The 13,456-nt window shown below is 39.5% G+C and overlaps 1 protein-coding gene across 4 annotated transcripts in view; it reads left to right on the forward strand.

Moving 5' to 3' along the window:
- STAG1 (STAG1 cohesin complex component) overlaps positions 1 to 12,249 on the forward strand; it is a 441,577-nt gene extending 429,328 nt beyond the window's left edge. For all 4 annotated transcript variants that reach the window (XM_089910049.1, XM_022582560.3, XM_089910050.1 and 1 more), the window contains 6 exons: positions 1,436 to 1,641; positions 5,404 to 5,578; positions 7,754 to 7,864; positions 8,418 to 8,532; positions 10,026 to 10,106; positions 10,194 to 12,249. In XM_089910049.1, the coding sequence (XP_089766175.1) occupies positions 1,436 to 1,641; positions 5,404 to 5,578; positions 7,754 to 7,864; positions 8,418 to 8,532; positions 10,026 to 10,106; positions 10,194 to 10,217 (712 nt within the window). In that variant the 3' untranslated portion in view covers positions 10,218 to 12,249. The remainder of the gene's footprint in view (positions 1 to 1,435; positions 1,642 to 5,403; positions 5,579 to 7,753; positions 7,865 to 8,417; positions 8,533 to 10,025; positions 10,107 to 10,193) is intronic.
- Positions 12,250 to 13,456: the final 1,207 nt, after the last annotated feature.

The raw sequence follows: 13,456 nt of genomic DNA on the forward strand, positions 1-13,456 counted from the left end.
CTTATTCATGTTCTCTATTTAATGAGAGATAGTGTTATTATACTTTTAATTCTTTAGACATGGTTTTCTTTAGTTCTTTGAACATATGTATAATAATTGCTTTGCAGTTGTGGGCCAAGTTTCTGTTGCTTGGGGGTTTTTTCCTACATATGGATTACATTTCCCTGTTTCTTTGTCTCATAATTTTTTGTTGCAAACTGACCATTTTAGATAATATATTGCATATGTGATACATTGTAAAATAATAATTTAGTTACTCTTGATATTCATTCTTTATCCTCCTAGAGATAGATGTTGGTTGCTTGGTCATTTATTTGGAGTAACAAACTCTGTGAGGTCTGTTCTCTTGCAGTATGCAGCCTCTGCTGTCCCTACTCAGATCTTTTTTTCCCTTGTTTTTTATTATTTAGCCTGTGTCAGCCCCTTATTAATCAAAGGTTGTGCTTAAACCTCCTTAGCAAGTTAGATTTTTACTGCTGGATGTGGGTGTGGCTTTTGAAAGCTGCTATCACAGTTCAGGGTGTTTACTTTGCCCCATGGTCAGCCAGGGGACCGGCAGCTTAGAAGGTCCCTCACTGATTGCTCCTGAGAAGGGCAGTCTTGGGCCATGTACAGTCTTCCAGACTAACAGGAAAACATGTGATTTAATTTATTTATGTTATTTATTTTAACTTTAATTTTTTAGAGCAGTTTTAGGTTCATAGCAAAAATGAGGAGAAGGTACAGAGAGTTGCCATCCCATAGACCCCCTGCCTCTACATGTGCATAGCCTCCCCCACTATCAACAACCATCACCAAACAGGTTGTTTTGCTGGGGAGAGGGTATGCCAAGCTCCTCACGCCACTATTCTAGAAATCCTGCCCTGGTTTGAACACTTTAAAAGAAAATTCAATAACCTTTTTTGCCAGACTTCTGATTTTTATTTTAAACATTGGTATTTAAAAACAAAGAAAGGAGTAAAGGAAGAAATACACATACACCCTTAGTAATACATTTGCTTGTTTAAAAGTATTCCTGAGGGGCTTCCCTGGTGGCGCAGTGGTTGGGAGTCCACCTGCCGATGCAGGGGACACGGGTTCGTGCCCCGGTCCGGGAGGATCCCACATGCCGCGGAGTGGCTGGGCCCGTGAGCCATGGCCACTGAGCCTGCGCATCTGGAGCCTGTGCTCTGCAGCGGGAGAGGCCACAACAGTAAGCGGCCCGTGTACCGCAAAAAAAAAAAAAAAAAAGTATTCCAGGAATTTGTGAAGCAAAACCTTAAATTCTCAATCCCTCTCTTTCTAAAGGTAACCACTGTTAATAGTTTAATGTGTGTCCTTAAGGATTTTTCATAACCTTCAGAGAGAGAGAGAGCCTCAGGTTATGGAAAAAAAAATTAAATAAGTGATGCATGAACTGCTTCCATAAAAATGACTGCTTCTTTTGTGTTTCTAGTCACTCATACCTAGAAAAATTCCTAACGGAACAGATGATGGAAAGGAGGGAGGATGTATGGCTTCCACTCATCTCCTATAGAAATTCGTTAGTCACTGGAGGTGAAGATGATAGAATGTCTGTGAACAGTGGAAGTAGCAGCAGCAAAACCTCCTCAGTAAGGAATAAGAAAGGACGACCTCCACTTCACAAAAAACGAGTAGAAGGTAAGTGTGCCTTTATACTCTGAGGCAAATAGTGTGCCTGATAGTATCAAGAAAAATAAAGTGGTAAATAATCCGTTGAAGCAAGATAATACTGTTAAGCACATTATTTCCTTGTATGTTTCATATACACTGAGAGGTTCAGCCACAAAGGTTGTAACAGACAAAACGGGACAGAAACGGGTCAAGGAAAAAGAGCTTGAAAAAGCATTGAACACAGAGGAGGATAGGCACAGAGAAAAAGAGGAGACAGGAAGGTTTATAAAACTGATCCCCTTACCATAGATCTCTAATACATTAAAATTTAAAATAAGACAGTCATAATGTTATTCTATCAAAATGCATCCTAATATAGGAGAGATTTTGGTAAGTTGAGGATGGAACTCTGCAGCACAATGAATATACCAGAACAACTTTCCATTTCCACCACTTGGTTGGATAATTTATTCTTGTATATTAAAATAGTGATGGCCAGATCTGGTTTTTTAATCCTCATAGGCTATGGAGAACAGGGAGTTGAACTGTCATGAAAATGCAATCAATAATAGATATTCCTATATCCAAAAAGACTAAAGATTGCTTTATTAAACAAAACATTAGTCTTAAACTAAGAAAACTCAAAGTAAAAATGCTTATTTTCCCAAATAATCTTGCTCCATCTCCATGCTTCTCCTAATAGAATCTCTCCAAAGCAAGAGAGGACAGTGATCTGCATCACGCTCTGTTGCCCCTGTTCACAACCTTCTGTTTACCTCTGCTGCTAAAAAATAGTGACTCATCAAAGACTTTGCTGAGATCTGCAGCAAAATTAATTAGAATTTAAGTCTAATGTTTCTTTCATCATTGGGGAGGCAGTATTAACTACTGATGAAGAGCACAAACTCTTAAATTCAGAGTTCTAGAATTCAGACCTGGCTTTCTCGTTTTTCAGCTGTGTGACCTTTGAGCATGTTACTGAACCTCTCTAAGCCTCAATCACTGATCAGATGAAGGATGATTTGAGTATCTGTCCTGTTAGCTATTGTGAATATTAAATTAGATACTTCCCCCAAAAAACTTAGCGCACACACAGTGATTACTTAGCACAGTGCTTGGCACATAGGCAGCATTTGATAAATGTTAGCTGCTGTTGTCATCATATAGTAATGCCCCTTTTCTTGCATCAGTCAGTAGATTAGGCTGAATGTATATTTTGAAGAGAATAAAAGATTTGAAAATATTTACAGACTTGATGGTAAAGTTTAAGATTACCTTTCAAGTTTCAGTTTTGGGGCTTAAAATCTTTTTGGCCCAGAAAATGAAAATACAGAACCCTGTCGTTACAGTATAAGATCCTGAACTGTTCTCTAAAGAATGGTGCCAGTCATTTCCTTTCGGAAATGTCTTCTAGAGCAGCCTTTTTATCAGGGTACCCCACATCTATTCCTCTATCTGTATTTTTTTTCTGCTCACAGCTTTTCTTAGATGTAATGGTCATCTTAGCCAGAGTTCATCAAATCCTTGCTATACCAAGAATGTGTTTTACGTGCATTACATCACTTAATCATTTATTTGACTAATATTTGTAAAGCACTTAGGTCAGTCCCTGGCACATAATAAATGCTGTATAGATGTTTTATAAATCAATTCTGAGTTCAACAGTATTATCCAGGTTTTACACAGAAGAAACCAAAGGCTTAGAGAATTTAGATAACCATTTATCTATACATTAATGGAGCAGTTAGTATTATCATCCTCAGGACGGAGAAGCATATATGGACCAGATAACCTAATTTGGTAATCATTAAATTGCAAAAAAGAAAACTTGCTCCGTATCAGTTTCAAATTTACCAAGTAACTAAGGTAAGTTACATGTCCAGAACCCTTAAGCAACAGAGTTTCATCTGTTTGGAATGAAGATGAGAGAGCTTTGCAAGAAGTGTTTTCATTGAGGAATCTTGAGGGTTAGGAGGATCTCTTCAAGAAGAGTGAGTTCTTCCTGAAGTTACTCTTTTATTCAGTAAGTCTTTACCAAGCACCTTCCTAAGAACTGTACTAGATGCTGGAGATTGGGTATTAATTCCCAGTGAAGAAAGGGAGACAGAGAAGCAGGCAATTTCAGTTCAGCGTGGTGAGTGCTCTGATGGGCCAAAAAGGTTCTTTGGAAACATACAGGGAGTGACCAAACTCGTAATGAATCAGGGAAAATTTTTCTGGAAAGGATGACATGTAGTAGAAAGCTGAAAGATGGTTTACCAGGTTAAGAACCTAAATGAGACCATTCCTATGATCATAAAATTTTAAGTGCAGCAGAGAATAAAAGTTTTGAATTAAATGTTGAATGAAAAGTGGTATGAATAAAAGAAGATGTAACATATCTTGCTGAAGAGATTCAGTAGTGAGCTTCAGATCAGTGGAATGACCTTAACCAGACAATAGGTAGGTATTTCCAGGAACAGAAAAGCCTATCCAGAACATACATGTGTCTGACAAAATTTTAGAAACTGGAGAATACACTGAGAGAGAGAGAATGCTTGATGGCAAAGGAGGAGCCTCACATGCACATGTCTCTGAGACTTATTGGGGGAGGAAAAACAATGGGATTCATACTACATTTTGTGATTAAAATTCTTCAGAAGGAAACACATAGCAGTAATACTATTTTTTAAGTCTTCCCACATCAAGAAAATGCAGTTGACCTAGAACAGTGGGGTGAGGGGGAGCATTAGGGGCACCAGCCACCTATGGAGTTGAAAATCCATATCTAACTTTACAGTCCATGTACTTGATTCTGTATCCGTGGATTCAGCCAACTGTGGATCGTGTAGTACTGGAGTACATATTTTTAAAAATCTGCGTTTAAGTGGACCCATGCTGTTCAAACCGTATTGTTCAAAGGTCAACTGTAATTTAGAATTTTGTAGGTAGAACTTTATGTAGCATTTTATCAGGATTTAGATATGCAAATAATGCTATAAATAGTAATTTAATCTGTTCAAATCTTTATAAATGATCTTTAGAAGAAGGAAAAAATAGTGCCTGGTCTCTTGAAGAAACTTAAATCTAATTACAGAGATAACATATACACATGACAGATCACCTGCCAATGCAGGACAGTGTATAATTGAGCCCTAAGTGAGCAAGAATGATTTTGTTTCCTCTAGAAGCTAAAAAAGAATGGTAAGTGGGGGCTGAGTGGGGTGATCAGAGAAGACTTCTCTAAAGAGGTAGAAGTTAGAGGCATGAAATCAGTGAGTCCCTCAATCCAGCCCCACAAGTATAACCTGGCCAAAGAGTTACTTCTCTGGTGACCAGTGCCTAATTGTGTAACAGGATTTGCTGATTTCTCAGTAAAGGCCAGCCAGATTTTAAGTGCTGCTGCCTGGGGCCCCTCTAAGACCCAGTAAATAGGCCTTTTATTGCTTGAGCAAAAGGAAGGTTAGAAGGGTCTCTCTGGCTGGCCACATTCTTCCCCTTCTGTAGGGATGGAGGGACTTCGAAGAGATGATAATGTAGGATAGCTAACATTTGATGTTTACATACATTACCTTATTTAAGCCTTACAACTCAATGAGGTCAGTTACCAGTATCCCCTTTTGTATATGAGCAGACTGAATTTTGGAAATTTAATCGCTTATACAAAGTCACACAGGTGAGTGGTGTAACTGGAATTCAAACCTAGGCAGTCTACTCCAGAGCCATGCGCTTTAAATCTATGCTATAACTTCTACCAGAGCTCATTCCACCCATGACACTCTGTGACACTCATTAACTGGAATTTTACAGATGAAAGTCTGGATAATACGTGGCTGAACAGGACTGACACCATGATTCAGACTCCTGGCCCCCTGCCAGCACCACAGCTCACTTCCACTGTTCTGCGAGAGAATAGCCGGCCCATGGGAGAGCAGATTCAGGAGCCTGAGTCTGAACATGGTTCTGAACCTGACTTTTTACACAAGTAAGTAGTAAAAAAATTGTTTCCTTGGCATAAAACCTGCAACTGTTAAAGTAAGAAAAATTATTTCATCTGAGCATATTGTTTTCTCAGTTAATGAGAAAACAAAACCACAGAGTTTAAATAACTTATATTAGAAGATGTATAATAAGTCTGCAAACACTTGTGGATCTCAGTTCCTTCAAGTCCAGAGACCTATAGATGCATGGTGTCTTACTAAGTGCTGATTTCATTTGGAGTTTACAGATTCATTGGGCAGGTTTGTTTCTTCTCAGAGATTTGCCAAGAACACATGCAGGTTTACTTCCTTGGCGAGAGAGCCTAGAAGAGTCTCTGCTAAGGTTGTTCCTAGTCTGAACCCCAAATAGACTATTACTTTTATCAGCCATTTAATTAATAGTACTTTGTCTTGGTTTATATTTTAAACTTGAACTGTTCATAGATTAAGAATTGTTAAAGCAGTGATAAATTCTGAGAATAGCGGTCCCTTCTGTAGGATAATCAAGCTCTTACCTTTTTTTTACCTCACTAGCGATTAAACTGTTTTCTAGTACCACGGCTCTGAAAATCTTGGAAAAGGCAGGGTGATGGCATGACTTTTGCTTTGAAAACCTTTTCTTTGTTATTTTCCATTCAACTTTGAAAGTCTGTAAGCTCCTCACTTGTGTTTCTGTTCATATTAGAGTAATGCTGTGAATTACTCTGATGGATAAGAGAGAATTCTCACTAGAACTCAACAAATTTAGCAGGTTGAAAATAGAAAGGGGCAGTGTTACAAGAATTCAGATCCTGGGTTTTCATAAGAAATCTTTGCTCTGAGGATCTGCCTTCTTCAAAGCTGAAAGGATCATCTTTGTCAGCCACTGCGTAACTGGGCCATCTTAGAGGGTAGTTTGCCTTATGACCAGCACTCCCACTCCATTTCCTACTGGGGGAGGGGGGGTATCCTCCGTATTGGAGCCTTGCTTCCCTGACCTTACCATGTCAGTCCCTCCTGGCTGTGGTCTGTCGTCTTTTTCCTGCTACAGATTTATAGGTTGAATCAAGGTGGCAGCCTAACATGATATAAAGACAGCTGCTTCGAGAGAACTTTATGCGGCAGATTTTAGCTACCAAAAATCGTTCAAGTTTCCATCCCAAGAGTCATGTTGATTTTATGCAAGTGTCCACGTGCCAGTAAGGATAGAGTACAGGTGATTTGGCTCAGCATGTACCTGAGTCCAAACTTCCTCAGAAGGACTGAGAAAAAATGTGATCTACCCTCCCTTGTTCAGCTCTGGAGAGCTCTGAGCCATGAAGCCAGCATCATTCCTGTCCCTTTGGGGACTGAGTGTGCAGCTAGGAACACTTGTAAGTAGGGCAGCAGCTGGATACAGAAGTGTGAGAAGCGCTCTTGTTTAGCAGGGATTTGGGGAAAGAAGCTGATAATTTAAGCACCTGTTGGGGAGGAAAAAGTTTTCCTCAACCTTCTTAGGGGCCCTGGCTGGGTCTAAAGATTTAACTGACAAAGACAGATTAACAGGAGAAAAGCATACAAATTTTATTAAATTTTTACTTGTACACGGGAGCCTTCACAAGAGAATGAAGACCTAAAGAAGTGACCAGAGCAGGAAGCTTTTAAGCCCTTTAGACAAAGAAAATTGTGAAGAAATGACAAGACAAACGAGTTTGGACTGGGGTAGTCCAACTAGGGCTAGGTAGTCCTCATCTTAACTTCCAGGAAGATAAGCATTCGTTTAACAGGATTTGTTTGCACGTTCCTCTGCTGCCATCTCTGGGCTGATAAGAGTCTGTCTCCAGTAAAAGGAGAATTTATTTCCTGCCTTTAGGCAGAAAAGGGGGAACTTTTTCTGTGTTTTACTACTTCTTAATTGCCTTCAGTTCAAAACAGTTTTTATCTCAAAGAAGCATATTTTGGGGTGACATATTCTGATTGCCTTCACACCTAACAACTAGCCTCCACAGCCAGCTTCTCTTGGAGACTTAGGGATCTCCAGTTTACTGCCGTTTCTGCAGACAGGTCCTTTGATAATGATCTCAACCTTGACCCTGGAATAAATCCAGCGAACTCCCCTTACATGGGGATTAGGCCAACCAACCATGGCCATTTTAGCATGGGACTGATGACCTAAATTCCTCATCTGCTGCCACAAAATGAATAATAGTACCCTCTCTTAGTCCTCAGATGCAGATCTCTTGGTTAGGCCAGCCGAAATTAGAAGACTTAAATCGGAAGGACAGAACAGGAATGAACTACATGAAAGTGAGAACTGGAGTAAGGCATGCCGTGTAAGTGTTACATCAAGTGTCACAAGAACGTGATCACTGTGTGATGGTCATTTTGTGTAACGACTTGGGTTTCTCTGATGTTTGGTCTTAGAAGAGGAGTTAAAATCATAATTTAGGATATGCTATGCAGCGTAGGATAGGAATGGAGGACATGGGTGCTTGAGGCTTTCAGCATTTAAATCCTAGTGTGCAACTTGCCAGCCGTGTGGCCTTGGATAAGCTCTAAAACCTCTGTGCCTCTGGTTCCTCATTTGTAAATTTGGGATAATAATGGGACCAATCACTTAAGAGTTCTGTGGGAATTGATACATAGCTAGCTAGTAATATTGTTACTGCATTTAAATTATACTTCCTTCTGATGAGTTGAGATGAAATCTTGAGTTAACCAAATGAATGATTCTTAATTCCCTTAGAGTTCAATATCATAATTTGTGCAGTCTACTGGTTGTAATTGGAAGGTGTGCTTTCATTGGTTAAAAGACCCAGTGTAAGAGCCAGAACTCCAGGTTCTATCAGTCTGAACAGCTTTCTGACTATGCTTTTTCTGTATCAGTCGGGGTCTGATGGAGGAAGATGCTGAGCCCATCTTTGAAGATGTAATGATGTCATCCCGGAGTCAGTTAGAAGATATGAATGAAGAATTTGAAGATACTATGGTTATTGACCTGGTAAGGAAGTTCAATACATTTTTCTTGTGTTAAAATATGTGAAGGTGTTGGTATAAGATGATGCTCTTGTTTTCAGAACCCCGTGAGAGGAAGAGGAGGAGGAGGTAACATTGACCAACAGTGGGCAGGGCCCGTGTAGCGCTTGTAGCACTTGTGGGCATTTGGATGAGCTTATGTTTTTCAAGCCTATTTTCAAAGCAGTCAGATTTTCAATTCTGGCAATAACAGGAACTGGCTCCTTATTACCTTCATGAAAAACAGCTTACACTAGATCTTTCAGTATAGCATGTTCATCTGGCCTCTTGTACTTTAAATTGGAGTCTGTGTACACTGCACTCCAACATAGCAACCAAATGCAGAATATGGACCTTATTTGTTCAATGTGAAGAGACAAGTTTAAAATAAGGAAATCTGAATATGGACTAAGTGTAGGTGATATTAAGAAATTTTCTTTGTCAGAAATAGTAATACATGGTGGTTATGTTTTTTTAAAGTTTTTATCTGTTAAGAGATACATACTGAAGTAGTCATACGTGAAATGACATGGAGAAGAAAAAAACAGGAATTCAATGGAACAAGATTGGCCAAATGTTTGAAAATTGTTTAAGCTGGGTGATGGGTGTATGGGAGTTCATCATACTGCTTTCTCTATGTACTAATTTGCTAGACTGCCATAACAAATACCATTGACTGGGTGGCTTCAACAGAAATGTATTTTCTCACAGTTCTGGAGGCTAGACGTCAAATAGCAAGGTGTCAGCAAGTTTGATTTCATTCTGAGGCCTCTCTCCTTGACTTGTAGGTGGCCATCTTCTCCCTTTGTCTTCACCTGATCTTTCCTCTGTGCGTGTCTCCTCTTCTTATAAGAACATGGATCACATTGGATTAGAACCCACCCATACGATCTCCTTTTACTTACCTCTTTAAATGCCCTGTCTCCACATATGGTCACATTCTGTGGTCTAGGGTCTAGGGGTTAGGAGTTCAACATATTAATTTGGGGGGACATAATTTACCCCATAGCGTTCTGCTTTGTATGTTCTGAATTTTCCATAATGAAAAGGTTTGGTAAGAAATGTAAATGAGACCATATCCAATCTGTAACCCTCCCTCAACCCACCCATCAGTAGCTGTCCATCTACCTGCTCTGGGGAATTTAGTGAAGTTTTGTCACCTAGTATTTGATCAATCTTATAATTATTCCATGATTGAGAGGTATGTTCTTTGTTTATAGGCCCAAAAATTATTTATATGCATTTACACATTTATTGTAATTTGAAAGTCTTTTTTTATCTAAGTGATAATTAAAAGCCAAATACTGTTACATTTTTCTTTAATGTATGCTCCTGTAAAAGCCAGATTCTTTTTCTTTCAAATTGACCCTTAACAGTTCTTTATATTTATGATACTATTAGAAATATTAGCTGATTATCACAGTCCATTGTCTTAATGTATCTCAGGAAAAAATTTAAGTATCTGGCTTCTCTTTCCAGCCCCCATCAAGAAATCGGCGAGAGAGAGCTGAGCTGAGGCCAGATTTCTTTGATTCTGCAGCTATCATAGAAGACGATTCAGTAAATGTTAAATTATTACTGTTCTTTATTATGGTTTCTGGGTCTTGTTTATGCATGAATTTAATAATTGTGTTTCACTTTTTCTAGGGATTTGGAATGCCTATGTTCTGAAGTCTGAAGAAAATTTACAAATCTGGAACTCTATTATTTAGAGCTAGAGGCCTATATACTGTGATAGCTTGTATGGGGAAAAAAACACTTTTGATGTGATCTGATTTGTTTTTTAATCAAATGATTGAGGTCAATCCCTTTTTGCAGTGACGGAAGAGGAGCATGTAAATTACCCAAGAGAATGTTGGTGAATGTCACCTCAGAAAGACTGACCTGAAAAATCATTTGTGTCCTATTATTGGACTTATCCCAATACAGATGTGTGTGTTTTTCTGGAGGGAGGAAGAAATTTTAAATTTTTAAAACAGCTGTCAAGATAAACACTGTAATACACCTGTTTTATGAAAGCTCAGCATTGAGTAAAAAAAAATATTTTTAACTTTATTTTCCTGTTGTACAATTTAAAAACCGTTTTAACATTTTGCCTTTTTATGTTTTAAAAGCTAACCATTTTTATTAAACCTATGAGTAAAGCAGCTCATCCTAATTGCCGAAGAGTGTTTTGGAGCTCACTGGATTTGGTTGGACCTTGTGGAATACAGAAATATGGAGGAGCAGAATACTGACAAGCTAAGATGAAACTCTGACAGTGCATCTCTGCCAAAAACCATACACCCTCTGTGGACGTGGATATGAATTCCCCGATTTTATATACTCTTGAATAAAAAGGTTTATTTTTATTTATAAGGGGGCATAAAATAAGACATGTCCAAGCAGCCATTTTTCCAACAGATGCTGTACACCATTCATTTTATATAGATTAGGGAGATTCAAATACAGTACATTTTCTATTGGTATTTGTTCTGTGCATTTTTAGCAACTTCTACCAGCAAATAAAGTATTCTCAGTAAAACAAAGATGGTTCTCAAGTTATCAGTTTGCTGTTTTTACCACTTAGTTCATGCCCTGCCAAATTCAAGTTACATGGACTTCCATTTTCTTAAAAAGATGATAATCATGAAGAACTCCTTCGCCATTCAAACATAATTTTAAGTGTAACATAACCGTGTCTACTTCCCATGCACTTAATACCCTTATGCACTAATTTTGTGAATTAATTAAGTTTACCGATTATAGAAGTATGTGCTGCATAGAAATCTGTGCTTAGAGGGTGAAGGTCTTACGCTTACCTTGAAATACAGCAACATTTCAGTGTTAAATGTGCATATTAAGGATAATTCTTTGGGGGAAAGAAATTATGAATCTTCAGGACAGCCTTTAATGGTTTAGAGTTACATTCTGCTTAGACTTTTATGACTTGCTGCTACTGTTATTTTAAAAAGCCCACTTTTTCTTCCTTTCTGATTTTTAAAGTAAGCCTCAGAACTTCCAAACCAATCCATTCACAGCTGTTTCTGGGCTGGTTTTTAAAGTAAAGTAGCTGCAACAGAGTGATGAGGCTTTCCCTTTTTACCAAAAAACAAAAGCATTTAAAAAAAAAAAAAAATCTGTGCACCCAGTGACTATGTGGGAAAGCAAAATGGATTATTTTATTCATCCTTTTAGTAAACAGACAAAACAAACTTTTTTCTCAACATTTGTACAGTTCTGAAAAAAACTTGGTCACCAAAAATGTTTTATCTGCTAATTGAGCAATTCCTGGGCTCCAGTTGGGGCTGGGGTCTCGCTTTCCTCCAGAAATGTGGGTTTCACTGGAAGTGAAGGGGCGGGGATGATTGATTGGACTGTCCACCACGCCAGCCCTGCCCGCCTGCGGTTCTGGCCAGGGAGCAGGCTGGGAAGTGCCCTGGCACCTGCACAGATTGATCCTTGGCTTGACAGTTTCACGTGGAAAACAAACAGATGCTGACTTAGAATTGTGGACTACCGTGCAACAGAAAAGGCGTAATATCGACTCCAATGGGTTTCCAGTTCAGTTTGAAGTCAATCGAATTTTTGTATTTTCAGTGTCTCCTTGATTGGTTTTGCTAGTAATTCTGTAAATTGTACATTTGCAATATGAGGTTTTTTTCCTTTTGTACAATTTGAAACTGATGCTTCACCTTTCCTTTAATAAACTATTCAAAATCAGGCTTGTGGTAGTCATCCTATTGTTCCTACTAGGTAAAGCTTTAAAGGGGTGATTTCTTGTCCTGTCGACAGAATGATGAAGCTTTCCCTTTTTACCAAAAACTGAGAGTTTGCTCTTTCAGATCATTTGTTAAATGATGGCAAAATTCCTGTATCAAATGAGGCTTTACTTTTTTAAGCAAGCAGAATCTTAGGACTAGCCATCAGTTTTCTTTCATTCTTTGTATTTCCTTGGAGAGAGTGAGAGACTAGCTAGGCCAAGTGGTCTGTGATTCAAGAGGAAGCCTCTCGTGGGCTGCGTTTTGGAAGAGGCATTCAGGGATTACCAACTGGTCTGAAGCCTGGGTCCTTCCCCCACCTGAGATCCAGACCCAGCACTTCTGCACAGTTGCCCCCTATAGCAGTGCCCTGTAAAGATCACTTGTGTTCTACATGGCTGCTGAAGTGAGGGTTTCTCTTGACACTGCTGCCAGGTGTCACTCTGAACAAAATTGTATCCCATACTTTATGGGCCTGTGTTCTTTGGGCCGTGTTCATTAGATGGCCTAAGATGGCTGTGCAGAAGAGGCAGGAATGCAGGGGATAAATCGGCAGGTGAGCTCTCCAGGCAGCCCAGGAGGGAAGGTGATGAGCACGGATCTCTGTAGCAGCTCACCTTGAAGGTTATGTGTTTATGAGATTAGACCAGGGCTTTACCCATGTGTGACTCTACCTTCGGACAAGCTTGCAAACCTCCCAGATGTGACTTGACTGTGACTCTCTATTGGCCCTGCTCTCAGAAAAGAATCTATCAAACAAGGAGCAGTGTCTTCATGGAAAACAAAGGCTTAGTGCCTGCTCAGGCTCCACATATCAGACCAAACTCAGGTAAGGTTCCATCCATGCCCTCCTAAGTGCCTTGCTCTGTAGGGGTCTACACTGGGCATCACGTCTTGAGGGATAGCTTTCTGCTCCCAAGGACACATAAATGAGGCATTTCTCATCTCCAGGACAGTAGGGACATGGTCAGTACCTACCTACTAAGGCTGCCACATCTGCCCAAATGTGCTGGCTGGATTCCACACAGGCCCCAGACTGAGGCTCTGCCCACTGAGTAGCCACAGCTTCTGCTTGGAATGGTGGAGATCCCATGCTGACAGGGAAGCAAGAGCATGAGGACCTGTAGTTTCACTAAAATATATATAATAAAGCCACAGCTCGCCAGAAAT

Source organism: Delphinapterus leucas, chromosome 4 (assembly GCF_059928025.1).
Source record: "Delphinapterus leucas isolate spDelLeu-1000000601 "Yukka" chromosome 4, BTC_Dleu_Yukka2, whole genome shotgun sequence".
In the NCBI taxonomy this organism is placed as follows: domain Eukaryota; kingdom Metazoa; phylum Chordata; class Mammalia; order Artiodactyla; family Monodontidae; genus Delphinapterus; species Delphinapterus leucas.